A 16,339-nucleotide genomic window follows, 5' to 3' on the forward strand; every position below is an offset into this window, starting at 1 on the left:
TGGGAATATAAGTGAGTATGGGAAAACAATTACGACACTAAAACCCTGATGCTGAATTCAGAGGAAAAGGGGGAAAGGGCCTTGTGTTCCCTTGAGGATGAGGTAAGGCCTACGAGAAGAAAAGAAAATTCATGTTTTTAATATAATGTATTAGAAAGGAGAAGGGCAGGAAAGAGTGTTCCAGGGAGGTGAAACTGCTGCTTGAAATAAATCCAGCAGAAAGCATCTAAAGTTTACAATCATGGAGGTCACACTGAAATACTGATAAAATGTCTCCAGGGAGAAGAGCCAAATTAAAAGAGTTGAATTTTAGTGTTCTTTGACTTCATACCATGTTCATGCATAGTTATAATTAAATTGAAAGTATAATTCTATTTAAAATAATGAAGTTGAAGGTGTGTTTCATATATTAAAATACTTAATGTTACATGGCCATTAAAAGCGGTTTTCCTCTTTTAATGATGAGGTAATGAAGACATAAAGAGGTTATCCCTCCCACATAATTAGCAAATGAGAGGAAAGATCAGCACCAAGACCTTAAATGTCACAAGCAAACATCACATTACACCATAACTTCTTGTGATTAGAGAAAGTTTGAGACAGCTGCATTCCAAGGTTCTGTTTTCCACAAATGGGTCAGAAAATTGAGAAATACAAATAAACATATTTAATTTTTAATTGGGTAGAATGTTTTCTAGAAATGCAAAGATAACTTTTTGCATTTGCCCTCTTAAAAATTAAAATAATAAAGTATAAACAAAAATTTCTGTATAAATAAGTAAGGCTGGAGCGATAGCACAGCGGTTGGGCATTCGCCTTTCACGCGGCCGACCCAAGTTCGATTCCTCCGCCCCTCTCCGAGAGCCCGGCAAGCTACCGAGTATCGAGCCCGCGCGGCAGAGCCTGGCAAGCTACCCGTGAGTATTGGATATGCCAAAAACAGCAACAATAAGTCTCTCAATGAGAGACATTACTGGTGCCCGCTTGAACAAATTGATGAGCAATGGGATGACAGTGACAGTGATAAATAAGTAGGGCTATGAATTGGGCTATACTTAATTCTAAATGGACATATTTCTGAGTGTATGGGTAATATTTTGAAATTTAATTAATATTTATATTTTATTTTATCATAGGATTAAGGATGCTTTTCTATGATTTTATTTAATATTCATTCTCATGGTTGTAAATATCACCTATATTCTGATAATTTCCAATATTATTTTCAGGTCTTGATATTTCTTCTAAATACTAGATACACGCAACCAATCTGACTCATGTAAGTATCTGAACCTGTCCTAAGATAGCTAGTTGCTACTTCAAACTGAAAGCGGAAACCAAGAAAACCTTGCATTTGTTTCATATCCTACAACAGGCTTCCTCTTCGGATTTGCCTTCTCTGCCAACAAAGCCATCCTATGCACAGACTCTAGCTTTAGACCCATACTCTGAATAGATTCTTTTCTTTGTCCTTCTCTTCCAGTTGTCTTTGCCTCTTTAGAATATTTCATGTTTAGTCACTTATTGCAACTGCTGCCTCATAAACTCACCATTAATTTAACCATCTGAACTACTAGAATACCTTCCCATAGTATCTTCTACCTTCACACTCATGCAGTATTAGCCTTCCCTCCACAGTAAAAAAGTAAATCAGCTTATGACATTATACTAAGGAAGATATCGTCAACGGCTCCCAGTGCAACTGGAATCAAACCCACCCGACTTGCCACAGTCCCCAAAGCACTCATGAACCAATGCTGCCGACCTGCTTAAACTCATCTCTGTCCATTCTCCTCTTGCTCCAAGAAACACTGGCTGTCCTGCTCTCATTTGCACATGCTATGTACTTATTATTTCTTCTACCTGTCATGACCTTCATCCTTTCCCATCTAGCGGAGACTTACTAATTATCACTTAAGACTACAACTGTTTCATCTCCTGGCAAATCACTACTGATCCTTTAAGCAAAACCATCCACCTCACAGTTAGGTGCCTTCTAGAACATTATACAATTTCACCTTCTCCGTATCTCAGCAGTGCCTGGAAATATCAATTTATTTACCTCCATTTTATCTATTCCCAAAAAGAGATGAGCTCAGAAACTTTGAAAGTCCTGCTCACTGGTGTATCTTTAACTGGCTGACTAAACAAAAGCCTTGTGTTAGGAATTTGCTACATCAGGCAGTGCAAAATTAGGGCTGCAGCAGATTGCTTTTCATCTCTGCAAGTCATCCAACATAAATCTATATATATTAATGAAAATCTTTATAATTTATTACATTTATAAATTGGTTTTACTTAGAGCGCTGTGTGGGAATTAATTTTAACCATGTTTTAAGAGATCTGGGATGTTACGATTAACTAAATAAAGGTAAGAAATATCTTGTCTCTTACTGTAAAACTTAATAGTTACCCAAGGAAACTTGGAAGGTCACTAAAAAAAGAGTGAAGGTGAGCAAAAAGAATGAGAACGAAATATGATACTAATACTTAGAACAAATCGTATTTTCACCCAGGGATGGGATCTCCATGACATATACAAATCAAATCTCCATTTCCCTCCTGATTCTATAACTTTTGTTATGAATACTTATTTACTATGGTATGCATGATGAGAAACCGCCAAATGATTTAAAATGTAATAAACTTAAAGTTCAAAATAAATACCTCACATATCCCCAAAGATCACTTGGTCCAATAATTTGGTCAGATATTAAATAGGTATTATGTGAAGATGAAATAAAATAATCAGATATTGGATGACTCATATCTTGATAAACTTTGTGACAATTAGTATTGAATATCAGACATTCAGATGAAGCCATGTATCTTATAAAACCTTCCAATGACATCTTCTTTTCCTTTTTAACTATGAAAAATAAGCAAAATGTATGCAGAAATATAGTTAATATTATGAACACTGAATCTCACTTTAAAACATTAAATAAGCAGAATATATTTCTAATACATTAATAGGGAATTCATATTATTTCTAATTTTTCTTTGGGAACAAAGCCTTAATGCTTCATTCTTCTGTGTTGACACTGAAGTATAGACTATATTATTGCTGATTTTGAGTGTTTTAAATATTCAAGAGAAAAGTACTTACCATAGATGGACACTTTTTCATAAGCTATACATTGACATAACCAGCAACTTAGTCAAAAAACAGAATACCGCAGCATATCCCATAAACCTGCTCTCTGCTAACAGTCTTCCGCCTCAGAAAAGTGTATTTGGTGATGTGGCTTCTAAAGACAAGCACGAGCTTTTCTCTGATTTTTGTGCCTTATATTATTGAATTTATGCAGCATCTACATTTAGTGACTAATTTATTTTGCTCATCACTGTTTCTAATAATTATTCTTTTTTTTAAAATTTTTTATTGAGTCACCATGTGGAAAGTTACAAAGTTTTCAGGTTTAAATCTCAGTTATACAATGCTCAAATACCCATCCCTTCACCAGTGCTCATATTCCACCACCAAGAATCCCAGTATAGCTCCACCCCACCCCTTCACACCCCTAACCCCCCCACGCCCCTAGCCCCCCCACCCTAAGCCCCTCCCCGCCTGTGTAACTAATAAATTTCACGTTACTTTCACTTTGATTGCATACAATATTTCAACAAAACTCACTATTATTGTTTGGAGAGTCTCTCCCCTAAAGTCAGACCTGCTGAAAAGGAAGCATTAGATAATTTGTTTTCCATTGCTGAGGATGAAGAGGTACGAGGTCGAGTGACCACACTTATCGGCCTCTCAGTTTTGGGTTTCTGTAATTTAGTATTTTAGTAACTAAGTCCAGAGAGATATCTGCCAGAAGTTGCATCGTTGCCAACTTGTACTTCTCAGTTACATTATATTCCACATATGAGTGCAATCTTTCTATGTCTGTCTCTTTCTTTCTGACTCATTTCACTCAACATGATACTTTCCATGTTGATCCATTTATATGCAAATTTCATGACTTCATGTTTTCTGACAGCTACATAGTATTCCATTATGGTTTTATATACAGTTTATTCCTATTGTTGTATAATATTTTATACATCAATTCTTGGATTTAGACTATTTAATTTGTAGTTTAAAACTTACACAGAGTCTTCTAGAAACAACCAGTGCCTATTTTGGGGTGCAAATACATCTATTTCTTTTGGATGCATGCATAGAATGGACTATCTATGTCACTTGCACAGCATAACCTTTATTAAATTATCTCTGGACAGTATGATATATGCATTATGATATGTGTTGATATTTACCAGTAGTATGTATTTTAGAGAAACATTTGTTCCAGAATTCCAGAATCAAAGAACACTGGTTCTGAGTTTGGGTCAAAGGGCTAATACAGAGGATAGGACACTTGCCTCGCATGCACCTGATCTGTGCATGTCAAAGTTGTCCTTGACAACTTTATGACAATTTTTATACTGCTAATAACTCTGTAGCAGTATCTTTACCAGCTCTTTCTCCCTAACAGGTGTGGCCAAAAAAAAAAAAAAAGCCCGAGTTAAATCCATTTCCTAGAGTGATCATATCAGTTTACTTCTCTCTATCTTCAGGATGACAGCAATTATCTGATGTATTAGTTCTAGAAGTGTTAGTTTCTACTGATTTTGTTGTTGATAATCCAGTTTTTCTCAAAAATTGAGAGTTCACTTTAGAAAGTTATCTTGAGCTTTCTAAGGAATTTTTGTGCATTCCTGGAATTTATATTAAAGACTCAAGAGAGATGAGCAGAATACTTCAGGCTAGCATTATTTATAAAAGCAATATAAATAAAAATTCAAAATAAAAATACTAAATAATGAAAACAATATATCAGAAAATATATTGACATAAAGAAATACCTATGGCATCAAAAAGTGAAAAATCAAACATTTTATATACAATTTCATGATTAGCTTACAAAATGATTATGGGTATACAAAGTGTTTCAAAGCCATAAAATTTAGGAATAAGGTGTATGGAACAAGAGCATTACAAAGTAAAATAGTAGTTATGGGCACTGGTGAAGGGATGGGTGTTTGAGCATTGTGTAACTGAGATATAAGCCTGAGAACTGTGTAACTTTCCACTTGGTGATTCAATAAAATAAATTAAAAAAAAAAAACAAAAAAAAAACAAAGTAAAATAGTAGTGAATACCACAAATTTATTTTTTCCCTCCCTGTGAAATTAAAAAGGATTTTTTCAACTTTATAGGCTTTTTGAACCTCAAATAAGTAAATATTTTAGTAAAAGAATTTTTAAGAACACAAAACAGTGTCCTTAACAATTCCCAGAAAATGAAACAATATCATGGACCTTTATCATTTTATTTATTTCTCTTTCATTGAATCACTGTGAGATACACAGTTACAAAGTTGTTCATGATTGGGTTTCAGTCATACTATGTTCCAACACCCTCCCTTCACCAGTGAACATGAATTTCCACCAACAATGTCTCCAGTTTCCCTCCCATGACTCTTATTCCACTCAGCCTGTCAGCCTGTCTTCTCTCTCTCTCTCTCTCTCTCTCTCTCTCTCTCTCTCTCTCTCTCTCTCTCTCTCTTTTTCTCTCTCTCTCTCTCACACACACACACTCTTTCACTCGCTCGCTCTCGCTCGCTCAATCTCTTTCTCTTTCATTGAGCAAATGTTTTGCAAGATGTGTATGGGAAGGTTATCAAGTTTGTCTCTTTACCTGCTTTCGGCACTCAGTCCTCGTTCACGGTGATCATTTTCAACAACCATCGTCATAGTGGTTCCTCCCCTATCCTAGTTGCCTCCCCTCCACCAATTACGGCAAGTTTCCAACCATGGACCAGTCTTCCTGACCCTTTTTTCTACTGTCCCTGGTTATTAGTTTCATGTTATGGTTTTGCATATCACACAAATAAGTGCAATCATTCTATGTCTGTCCCTATCTTTCTAATTCATTTCACTTAGCATGATACTCTCCATGAGCTTTTTAATCTGGTACTAACTGCTCATATCCCAGTGTGGGGTGACACTGAGAAGACTGGAAGCATTTGGGACTAAAGGATCATAATTTAAATTTGCCATTAAAATCAATAAGCATGGGGTCGAAGTGACAGTACAGCAGGGAGGGCATTTGACGTGTATCAGGCCAACCTGGGTTCAATTACCAGCACCCCACACGGTCCACTGAGGCCCAGCAACGGTAATCCAGAGCAGGATTAGGCTTGGAGCAATGTCGAGCATACCACCCCCCAAAGAATGAAAAAAGAAAATCCATAATCATGTAAATGAAATCTAAGTAAATTATTTGAGTCAGAGGTAGATTTAAAAGATGAAATAGATGAACAGGGTACTTTGGGTTAGATGTAAACATAATTTCAAGATGTCACTCTCAAAAGTAAAATAGTGACCCTATTTTTCCCTGTGCATCTTTTAACTTACCACCTACAGTTAACAATGTCCAAATAATGTTTTCTTGTGGAGTATTCAATCGATAGGTATTACTGAGAGCGCTTATTTGTAAACTGGTTGTTTCCAGTCTGCAACATTAATGAGCTTAAAAAGCCCGGACCAGAGAATAAATCAATTAACAATTTCTTTAGAGAACAATTCACAATCCTGCTATATAAAACAGGGCACTGACTTGATAGACCATTTCATTAAAAAAAAAAAATAAAAACTATATCATCATATCAATATATGCAGATAAAGCATTTTACAAGATCCAGAACCCATTCGTGATAAAAAAAAACTCTCAACAAAATGGGAGTTAAAAGAACATTCTTCAATATTGTCAAATCCATCTACCACAAGCCCACAGCAATTATTATTTTCAATAAGAAAAAAATAAAAGCCTTCCCTTTTAAGATATGGCAGAAGACAAGATTGCCTACTCTTGCCACTTCTGTTCAATACAGTACTAGAAGTACTTGACATAGCAGTTAGAGAAGAAAACTATAGTAGTACTGTAAGTAGTTTCACCCAAAAATGACAGAAATAAAGATATAAAAATTATACAATAGATATTAGCCTTAATAATTTAACCAGATTATAGTGATTAAAAAATAAAGGAAAAAGCTATACAATATGTTCAAATTTCTATAAACTACTACACAATAACAAATAAGTAATATTTTTAAAATTTTCTCTTTCAATTGTTTTCAATTAATTTATTCATTTATTCTCAATAATGTAACTCAGAAACACAAAAACTGCCTCATGCTTTTGTGTTGTTGATGAATATTAATACACCACCTTGTACATGAATCAGAATACTTTCTATGGCTTTCTACCCCTAAATTCATCTTTGAGTACTTAAAAGATAGCATGGAAGCAGTTAAAAGAAAGGAGCTACACAACATCATAAGAGAGAATGTCATGGACATAAAAATATAGCTTTCTGACAAGCATATATAAGCAGTTTGTAATACACAAATAACAGTATCAAGTAAATTATTATATACAAGAAATCTCACCCATCCAGAAACTTGAAACTGATAACTACAAATCATAAAATTTCATACATAAATATTTAGCGATGGAACTTTGAACTACAACCATACCTTCTTCAATTGGCTCATATTTTTCAAAGATTTCATAAACAACTGAGTCATTCACATCAAGTATGTACTGCTCTTTTGTCAAAAAGTTTATCATATTATGATTACGAATAAATTTTCGGTCTTCAGAATATGCATTGAAGATCTCTAATAATTCTTCTCTGTGTGCAATAGTTCGATAAATTGATCTAAATTCTTCTATTGTGATTCTTCCTAGTTTCTGTCTGTCATTATCCTACTAAAAAAAAAAATTTGGTGGGCTCACATTGTGAGTATTAAAAAAAAAACACAAAATAAGTAAGAGTACTGGGTTTATAGTATAATTGTAAGAAGATGAATCTTACATGAGATCCTTATTTAGAAAAATGTATAAAATATGAAACTATTACAAACCTGGAAGATCATACACACTTAAAATCAAATGAGCACAGAAGGAATGGAAAGGAAAGGGGGGGAAGATGAGAATTCTAGGTTTCTTATAATTACACATTTTATTTATTATGACAGGCTAAAGCTAAAGGTGATAAAACAATAGAGCAACCATACAAACACACACACATTCATTAAGAGGAACTTCAAGATGAAATAAAAGGTTCACAACTGTTACAGACAGTCACATGAGTATTAATCTCATTGATAAAAGTAAATATGTAACTCGATAATCTAATGTTGTAGTGGCTATTTTTATAGAAGTGGATAAACCACAAATAAAACTAATATGAAGATAAAATAGTAAAATATAAATTTTACTAATTTATAATGGATACTGAGAACAAAAAGATGTAGGGATATATCAAAGGGAAAAAACTGGGAAGGAAGGAGAGTAAGAATGTAGATAATTAATATGTGCATGAATTTAATAATAATAGACTTAGACAATGGTTACACAAATTAAAATGACCCAAGTGCACCACTACAGAAAACATCCTCACAAAAGAATAGAGTAGGAGAAAGGAGAAAAAGTATAAAAGAATTACAAAACAGTAAAAAACAAAAACCAAAATGGCAACAAGATCCAACTATCTGTAGCCTCCAAGATATTCTCCTAAGTCCTCAGGTCCAGCAAAGACAAAAAGACAATTTATCTATTTAGATGAAATACGAAACCATGCAAATGAAATCAAAAGAAAGTGGAAATCTCTATACTTACTATCCGACAGAAAAAAAAAAGACTTCAACACAAATACTGTAATAAAAGGAAAAGTTCATTCTATGATGATAAAGTGTTAGCTCCAACAGAGTAATATAACATTTGTAAATATTTAAGTACATCTGAGCACAAATAGTAAAATCTAAGTAAATAGAGCAATTATTAACAGACATGAAAAGAGTAAAAGAAATGTCAATATATTAACAAGGAACTTCAACTTCCCGTTTTCAAGAATAGATTATCCAAACAGAAAATCAATAATAAATTCTGGGCTTAATGACACATTAAATCATATAGATTTACAAACATTTTATTGAGGATTCCATTAAGAACAACAGGATACACAATCTTCTCAAGATTACTTAAACCATTTTTCATAATAAATCATATAGTCAGTCACAGAAATCATGTGTCAATACATTAAAATTGAAATCATGCTGAACATCTTTTCTGACATGACATGAAATTAGCAATCAGTAATAAGATATAAAACAAAGTTCACAGATATTTTAGACATGTTCCCAAACAACAAAGATGAAGCTATCAAGAAAAATTTAAAAATTTTCCTGAGACAAAAGAAAATGGGACACAGCATATCAAAACTTACAGGATTCGGGAAAGAAGTTCTAAGAAGGAAGTTTCTTAAGTAAATACCTAATTGAAGGAAATAGATCTTAAAGAAGTTATACCTCAAGAACTAGTAAAATAAGAATATATTAAGCTCAAGTTAGAAGGAAAAATTATTCCATCAGAGTGAGAATATGATGGGCTGGAGCAATAGTACAGCTGGTAAGGCATTAACCTTGCACATGGCCAAGCACGGTTCAATCTGATCACTAAGTGCAGATCCAGGAATAAACTCTGAGCACTGCCAGGCAGTGTGACCTCCAAAATCAAAAACCAAAGAAAATCAGAGTGAGGATATGATGCTTAAAAGGATACTAGGAAAGTTCAACAAAACTTAAGATCTGATTACTTGAGGGTGGAGGTTGTGAATCAGATAAACTTTCTGATGATCTAGTAAAAGAAAATGTAACACAAAGGATATAGTGTTATTTTTAATATGAGACTGAAAAAAATGCTTAGGTTGTGGAGAACCAACTGACATGAGAAATCAAAAACTTGAAGCAGAACCAAACAAAACAAAACTGATGTGTGACCAGCAGCTGGAGAGCCACAGAAGAAAAAAAATACTCTATTACCTCGCTCTGCTTTCTAAAGTTGAATTCACTCTAACTACTGCCAGATTCATCCCTGAATAGGTAACATGTCCTTACTTGAGGAAAAAGAAAAGTTAATGCGACCCATTTGGAAATCCAAATTCAACTCTATACCACTCAGCTGCTGGTCCGCTCTTACTCATTCCTCTCTCTCATGTAGCCTATACTTAACCAAATTTAATAATCTTTTATTTCCCCAAGCACTTCTTACAGACATGTATTTCTTATACTCAACATATATTGCTTCTCATCCTTCAAGATCCAGAAAAAATTGCTAGTAAGGTATATTTCAAATCCAAGTTAAGTAATCTGACTTCTGAGAGTCCATATTAGTAAAACCTATGCTATTCATTAGTATCTACGTTATAAAATAGTATTTTATGAATTTATTTTCCTCCATATGAAACAGAAGTATATTCACTTTTTATCATCCACAATTTCTTAGTACCATATATATGTATATATATACATGCATACATATATGTGTGTGTGTGTATTTATAGATGAAGGTCTGAATCAGATAAACTTTCTCATTATCTACTGAAAGGTTGGATAAGGTTAATGGCCTAGAGAATCTGAAGGTGTAAAATCCTACAATAATGTATGTTATTTATTTTAAAAGGACAACATTTTACATAGAACAAAAGTATAAACTAAAATGGTAATATATATTAAATAACTTTCTTCAATAAGCTATTTAACTGATATAATTTGACTTTTGTATGTTTTTATATATGATATGTATTCTACTCGCGTGCATTTAAAATAACTATCTCATATTGTGCAGATGATGGAGCAACCTTGATTCACTGAATAAGATTTGCATTTCATTTTTATACATATTTAATAACATATTACTACCTGTATATTGTGCTGCATGTGAATTTTTATTAAACCAGAAAGTATGTAGCTATTTCTCTTTAGGTCATACTCATGAAATTCCCTGAGCAAAGGTCTTTCACAAAATCCCAAAAGGGGGTAGCTATCATCTCACCTTAAAAATAAGTTTGAAGTGACTTAAACTGCAGTGGATATGTAATTTTTCAAGTAATTTGTGAGCTGTTTCTACTGTAATTTTGCCACCTTTAAATTCATCCGTAACCATCGACAAAAACCATGTATGAAGCACAAAGATGTTAAGGAAATTCTCACAGAAAGCCATTAAGTCCTAAAAATGCCTAGACAAATACAGATCTGTCTTAGCTTAATGTAGCAGTTTTTATAGGATCTATCTCCCACTGAAATGACAAGTCAATTCTATGACAAATCATACTTAAAGCCAACAAAGTGGGCACTATTCTTTGGGTAAAGGTATGAAAAAACATAATATTAAAATTATGTGAAAACAATATTAGATTAAACAAGGTATTCGTTGGGATGAATGGGATGAATTGAGATTCTTTTTCTCATTCCTGGAGACATGAAATGAAAAGAAAGCTAGGCTCTGAGTTCCGTCTGCCTCAAGACCAACTTCAGCTATAGTTATCTCTTCTAAAAGGGGAGCAAGTATGTACTCAGAAAGTCGGGGCGGGGAGCTAAAGAGGTTCCTAGTGTATCACAGGGTACAGTTTCTGCGACTGGGGGTACAGTCAGATACAACCATGTCTAATGCAATCATCATGACCACCATATTCATCCCATGTTCACACTTAAAAATAAGTCAAGATTTTAAATGCCATTAAACAATAGACAAGGTAAGTGTATCTAATGTTTAGTATAATGTTTTCAAGACCTATTTAAGCTTCCTTACAATAAGATTACTTACTGTATACTGATACACTACCCAAAATTAGGAACTTCAATTCTGAAACTTCAATTTAAAATACCAAAGTTGTGAAGGTTTAACATAATGGTCTCAAAAGTCATGGAAGGAATGAGTCAAAAAATTCAAAATTCCTCTCAATTTTAAGATTACTGGAACTAACAAGATGAGTTAAATCCAATTAACGAAGTCATTATGGGGGGAAATCTCTTAGAAGGAAAAAAAATGAAACTAGAGAAATTCAGAAAACCTTGGACAGCTAAGGAAAGTGGCACCTTACACTTCAGAAACTTCAGTTGGGTGACTGCCCATTGAAAACAAAGGGAGACATAAACAAAAGGAACGAAAGAGAGAGGAAGAGAAAGGACTTCCGAGTGGATATCTCTCCATATTTGCATGGCCCGTTGCTTGTTCCTCAGTTTTTAGAAGTCTCTCCCCAATGCGTACTGTCTGAATTCCAAATATAATTAACTCTGCTTTTTGTAGGAAAGGAATTTCTTGAGACACATCGACTGTTGACACTGTCCCTTCTCTAGAGAGAAAGCAGAGAACAAAATTGTTTGTTGCCTTTTTCTCTGAAGTTGACTCACCCCTAAATCCCCACAGAAGCACTCTTTTAAGATATAGACCCTGCCTTTCATTGCTGCTGAAATTTTCTGTTGTCTCCCTTATGTTGATATTTTCTAAACCCACATTGTTTATAAATGTGGCATCTCTCGATAAATGCTGGTGAGCATTTTTCGAACAACTGCACTGTCACATTGTTTTGTTTTTGCTATTTTGTTTAAATAGCTCAAACTTTCAATACAAGATACTTCCAGTGGCTTAGGAAAAGCTATTTTAAAGACCTTAATTCATACAACTGTAATAATAAGCCCAACTGTGGTCTGAAAAGGTGTAAAGGACAGTCAAACCCTCTCTAGGATTCTGGACTGTTTCTATAGATCCAGGGATCTATAGAAAACATACAAGACACAAACACACACCACTTTTGGAGAAGGCTGCTCAGGAGGTAAGTTCTTAAAATCCTCAAAGCATGTCGAGCTGAGCCCCAGTCATAAGGTGGTTGTCATGTCTTCATTTTAGTCTGAACCCCCATTATGATATCAGCAAGAGTTCTACACTTCATGAGGAAAACTCCTTTGTGACTCATGAGACTCACTCAGAGCTTGACAGACAACCTGTTTTCCTGATTAGACCTAGTAACCTTAAGCTTGAATGTTTAACACCTTGATGGGAAACAAGTCTCATGGAATGATTTCTCATACTTTGAACACTCTCGGTAGAGTGTTCTTGGTAGGTAGTTGTAGCATAGCGTCTGCTACAACTGAAGATGTCACTCACTGTTCTGAATAGGAAGGAGAAAGAAAAAGTAATCTACAGACTGTTGGTACAAGCTCCTCCAGGGGAATTCGTAAATGCCTTTGATGATCTCTGTCTGCTTATCCGTGATGAAAAACTTATGCATTCTCAAGGTGAGTGTGCAGGACATCAACACTGCAAAAAATACACTGTACCACTCTGCATCGATGGAAATCCTGTACTCTTGTCTCACCACAATGTTGTGAACGGTAACCGATTCTTTGATCACCAAAGCAAACTTTCTTTCAAGTTTGACCTTCTTCAAAACCAGCTGAAGGACATCCAAAGCCATGGTATCATCCGGAATGAGACAGAATACCTGAGAACTGCTGTTCTGTGTGCCTTAAAGCTGTATGTGAATGATCACTACCCGGCGGGAAACTGCAACGTACTGAGAAAATCTGTGAAAGGGAAGGAGTTCTTGATAGCCTGCATTGAGGACCACAGCTACGAATTACAAGATACCTGGAATGGCCTTTGGAAATCAAAATGGATTTTCCAAATCAATCCATTTCTAACCCAAGTAACTGGAAGGATTTTTGTGCAAGCACACTACTACAAATACGTCAACCTTCATATTAAAATCTCCAAAGACCTGAAAGAAAGCCTGGAGGTAGTTAATCAAGCTCAACTGGCTCTAAGTTTTGCCAGGCTTGTGGAAGAGCAAGAGAACAGATTTCAAGCTGCAGTCTTAGAAGAACTACAGGAGTTATCGAATGAAGCCCTGAGAAAAATCCTACGAAGGGATCTTCCCGTGACCCGCACGCATATCGACTGGCAGAGGATTCTCTCCGACTTGAATCTGGTGATGTATCCTAAACTAGGATACGTCATCTATTCAAGAAGTGTGCTTTGCAACTGGATAATATAAAGGATGGCTCCTGGTAAATCTTGACTTGATTTCATTTTGTTTTGGGGGGACGGGGATTACTAGTCTACCAGAGTTGAGAAACCACTAGAGGTGGCTATTACCAGGCAAATCCAGGTATAATTTAAGGGAAAGTGGGATAAAGTCAAAGTAGTTTAATAGAACATAAACTTCACCGTATGCGGCATTGGAGCCAGAGAGGATAGTTCAGGGGTAAGGCATTTGCCTTGTATTTGGCGGAATTTGATCCCTGGCAGTGCAATATGGTCCACCAAGCATAGCCAGGAGTGATCTCTCATAGGATCAGGATTAAGCCCTGAGCCAAATATGTCCTAAAAACAAAAACCTACAACAACAACAAAACCCAGTATGTAGCATTGTAGAAATATAGAGATGGCCAGGATTATGTGCTCACATGTGAATAAGCACATGCATGCACACTGAAAAACATACAAATGCAAGTCACTATAAATGAAACAACTATTCCATTCGGTTCCAAATAACTGGGCTTAGGTCTGCATGTTCTATGAAACCAAGCGAGTATCAAAAACCTAGCTCACAGTGATGAAGAGATAGTACAGCTGGTAAGGAGCCTGCTTTGTAAGCAACTGACCCAGGTTTAATCTTTAGCACCTCATACGGGTCCCTAGCCATCCAGGAGTGATTACTAAGCAGGGAGACAGGAGGAAACCCCGAGCACCACCAACTGTGTCCTTTTCCTAACAACCCTGCATAACAAACCAAAAAAACAGAAAAAAAAAAGTCTAGCTCAGATGAAAGACTATCAGGAAATTTAGACCTGCTGCCACACCCACCCTAGTGAAAATCCCCTAGACTTTTTCGGTTATTAAAGGTCTTCAAAAAATATTAACGGGGAAAAGTCTTATCTCTACAGCTTGTTCTATCTTGGGGATTTTGTGCTATTACTCTAAGTAGATGTAAATGTAGAGATTATTCACATTAGATTCTGTGCTAAAATATCTGCACACAATTCTCCATAAAGAAACTTGTACATGTAGTAATCCCTTAAAATAAGAAGAGCTGAGTACTTAGAATTGTTCAAAATGTCATCAATACAATTAATACACAACAGGAAATTTTGGACTTGGTTTACATAACCTCACAAACATTGACTGCTATCATTAAAAATGCCTGAGCGCATTGCTTTAATTATCTGCATGATATTCATGATATTCTTACATTCATATACCATAATAAGACAATCACTTTTCTATTAATATATAATTTTAAATTTTAGCATTTTGATTCTGGCATTAATTGTGCTACAGTGAATATTTCTATGCATAAAACTTCACTGTCCTGAGATAAACATCTGAAAATTTCAGACTGAAAAAATACAAAGATTGTACTTTTTTTACACATATTGCCCATTTGTTTTCCCAAAAGATTTAAGAATTTATAATCCACTCAGTACCAAGAGTGGTACCTCACCACAGCATCTTTGACAATATGGAATGTAAGTTTGTTTCTATAGTAGGGAATAAACCTTAAAACAATATAAAACAAATTTTAAAAGAAATTAACTTATGTCCCATTATACCAATAGCATCACCACTATATGTTGTTATTTTATTTTTATGGAGGCTATAATAACTATATTTACTAACTATATCATTGTCACATACACACACCTCTACACACAGACTGACTGCCATTTTAGTTATATGCTATATATACTATATATTCAACATACATACTACACATATACACATATGCATATATATAGACATAGACACACTATATATACCTATGCACATAACCTATATACTCTATGCACATAACCTATATACTCTACATGCACATATTACTAGATAGACACACAAATGCTTCAGATTCTGAGGACTATGAGTAGCATTTATTATTCCAGTGTGTACATGCCCACCAATCATTCCCAATTAGAACATAAACACCTTCCGGAAGAACACCTTATTTATTTATCCCATATACACATTCTGTAAGTACTTAGCTTATCAATGACTGAATAAATGGACAAATACATCTCAGTAATAAAGACATGATGCGTGGTAGGCCTTACTGACCTTATGGTTAGAACCATCAATCCCCGATATCCTTTTAGGAGTATGTATTCCACTGCTGATTCCCCAGGTGGTTAGGTGAGCCTCACACCAATGCTGTTTGATCTGCTTTGTCATGGGCCGACTCTCAGTCTTCGATTCAAAATAAAACAAACATACCCTGGCTCTTTTCTCAATTCAAGTGGTGAGTTTTAACTTCTAATAATTTTTTTAAAAAATCAAGTTCTTCAAAATTCATGTACCCGTTTGATTTTTCCATGCCCACTGTCAATGATTTTCTATCCTTCCCCAGGGGAACTGGTCCAGAGAGGTCATCAAATGACCTTATTATGTCCCCCTAAATCAGGCTCCATATGGGTTGCACATCCTTTCACTATCCCCGAGGTCAGAGTGATTC

General features: G+C 34.9%; 2 protein-coding genes across 2 annotated transcripts in view; one reads left to right on the top strand and one right to left on the bottom strand.

Annotated features, from left to right (window-relative positions):
* The window catches only part of PLCZ1 (phospholipase C zeta 1), a 41,468-nt gene extending 30,413 nt beyond the window's left edge, over positions 1–11,055 (bottom strand). Inside the window, exons 1-3 of the mRNA XM_055117983.1 lie at positions 10,888–11,055; positions 7,527–7,758; positions 2,668–2,869 (exon numbers count right to left, since the gene is read on the bottom strand). Coding sequence (XP_054973958.1) covers positions 2,668–2,869; positions 7,527–7,758; positions 10,888–11,055 — 602 coding nt within the window. The remainder of the gene's footprint in view (positions 1–2,667; positions 2,870–7,526; positions 7,759–10,887) is intronic.
* A 1,933-nt stretch (positions 11,056–12,988) lies between these two features.
* CAPZA3 (capping actin protein of muscle Z-line subunit alpha 3) lies at positions 12,989–13,888 on the top strand. The gene has a single exon (XM_004611286.1). The coding sequence runs from the start codon at positions 12,989–12,991 to the stop codon at positions 13,886–13,888; it is 900 nt and encodes a 299-aa protein (XP_004611343.1).
* Positions 13,889–16,339: the final 2,451 nt, after the last annotated feature.

Source organism: Sorex araneus, chromosome 10 (assembly GCF_027595985.1).
Source record: "Sorex araneus isolate mSorAra2 chromosome 10, mSorAra2.pri, whole genome shotgun sequence".
Taxonomy (NCBI): Eukaryota; Metazoa; Chordata; class Mammalia; order Eulipotyphla; family Soricidae; genus Sorex; species Sorex araneus.

What these genes read in the sequence shown, in the direction of transcription:
- CAPZA3 (XM_004611286.1), top strand. Translation starts at nt 12,989, where the DNA reads ATGTCACTCACTGTTCTGAATAGGAAGGAGAAAGAAAAAGTAATCTAC.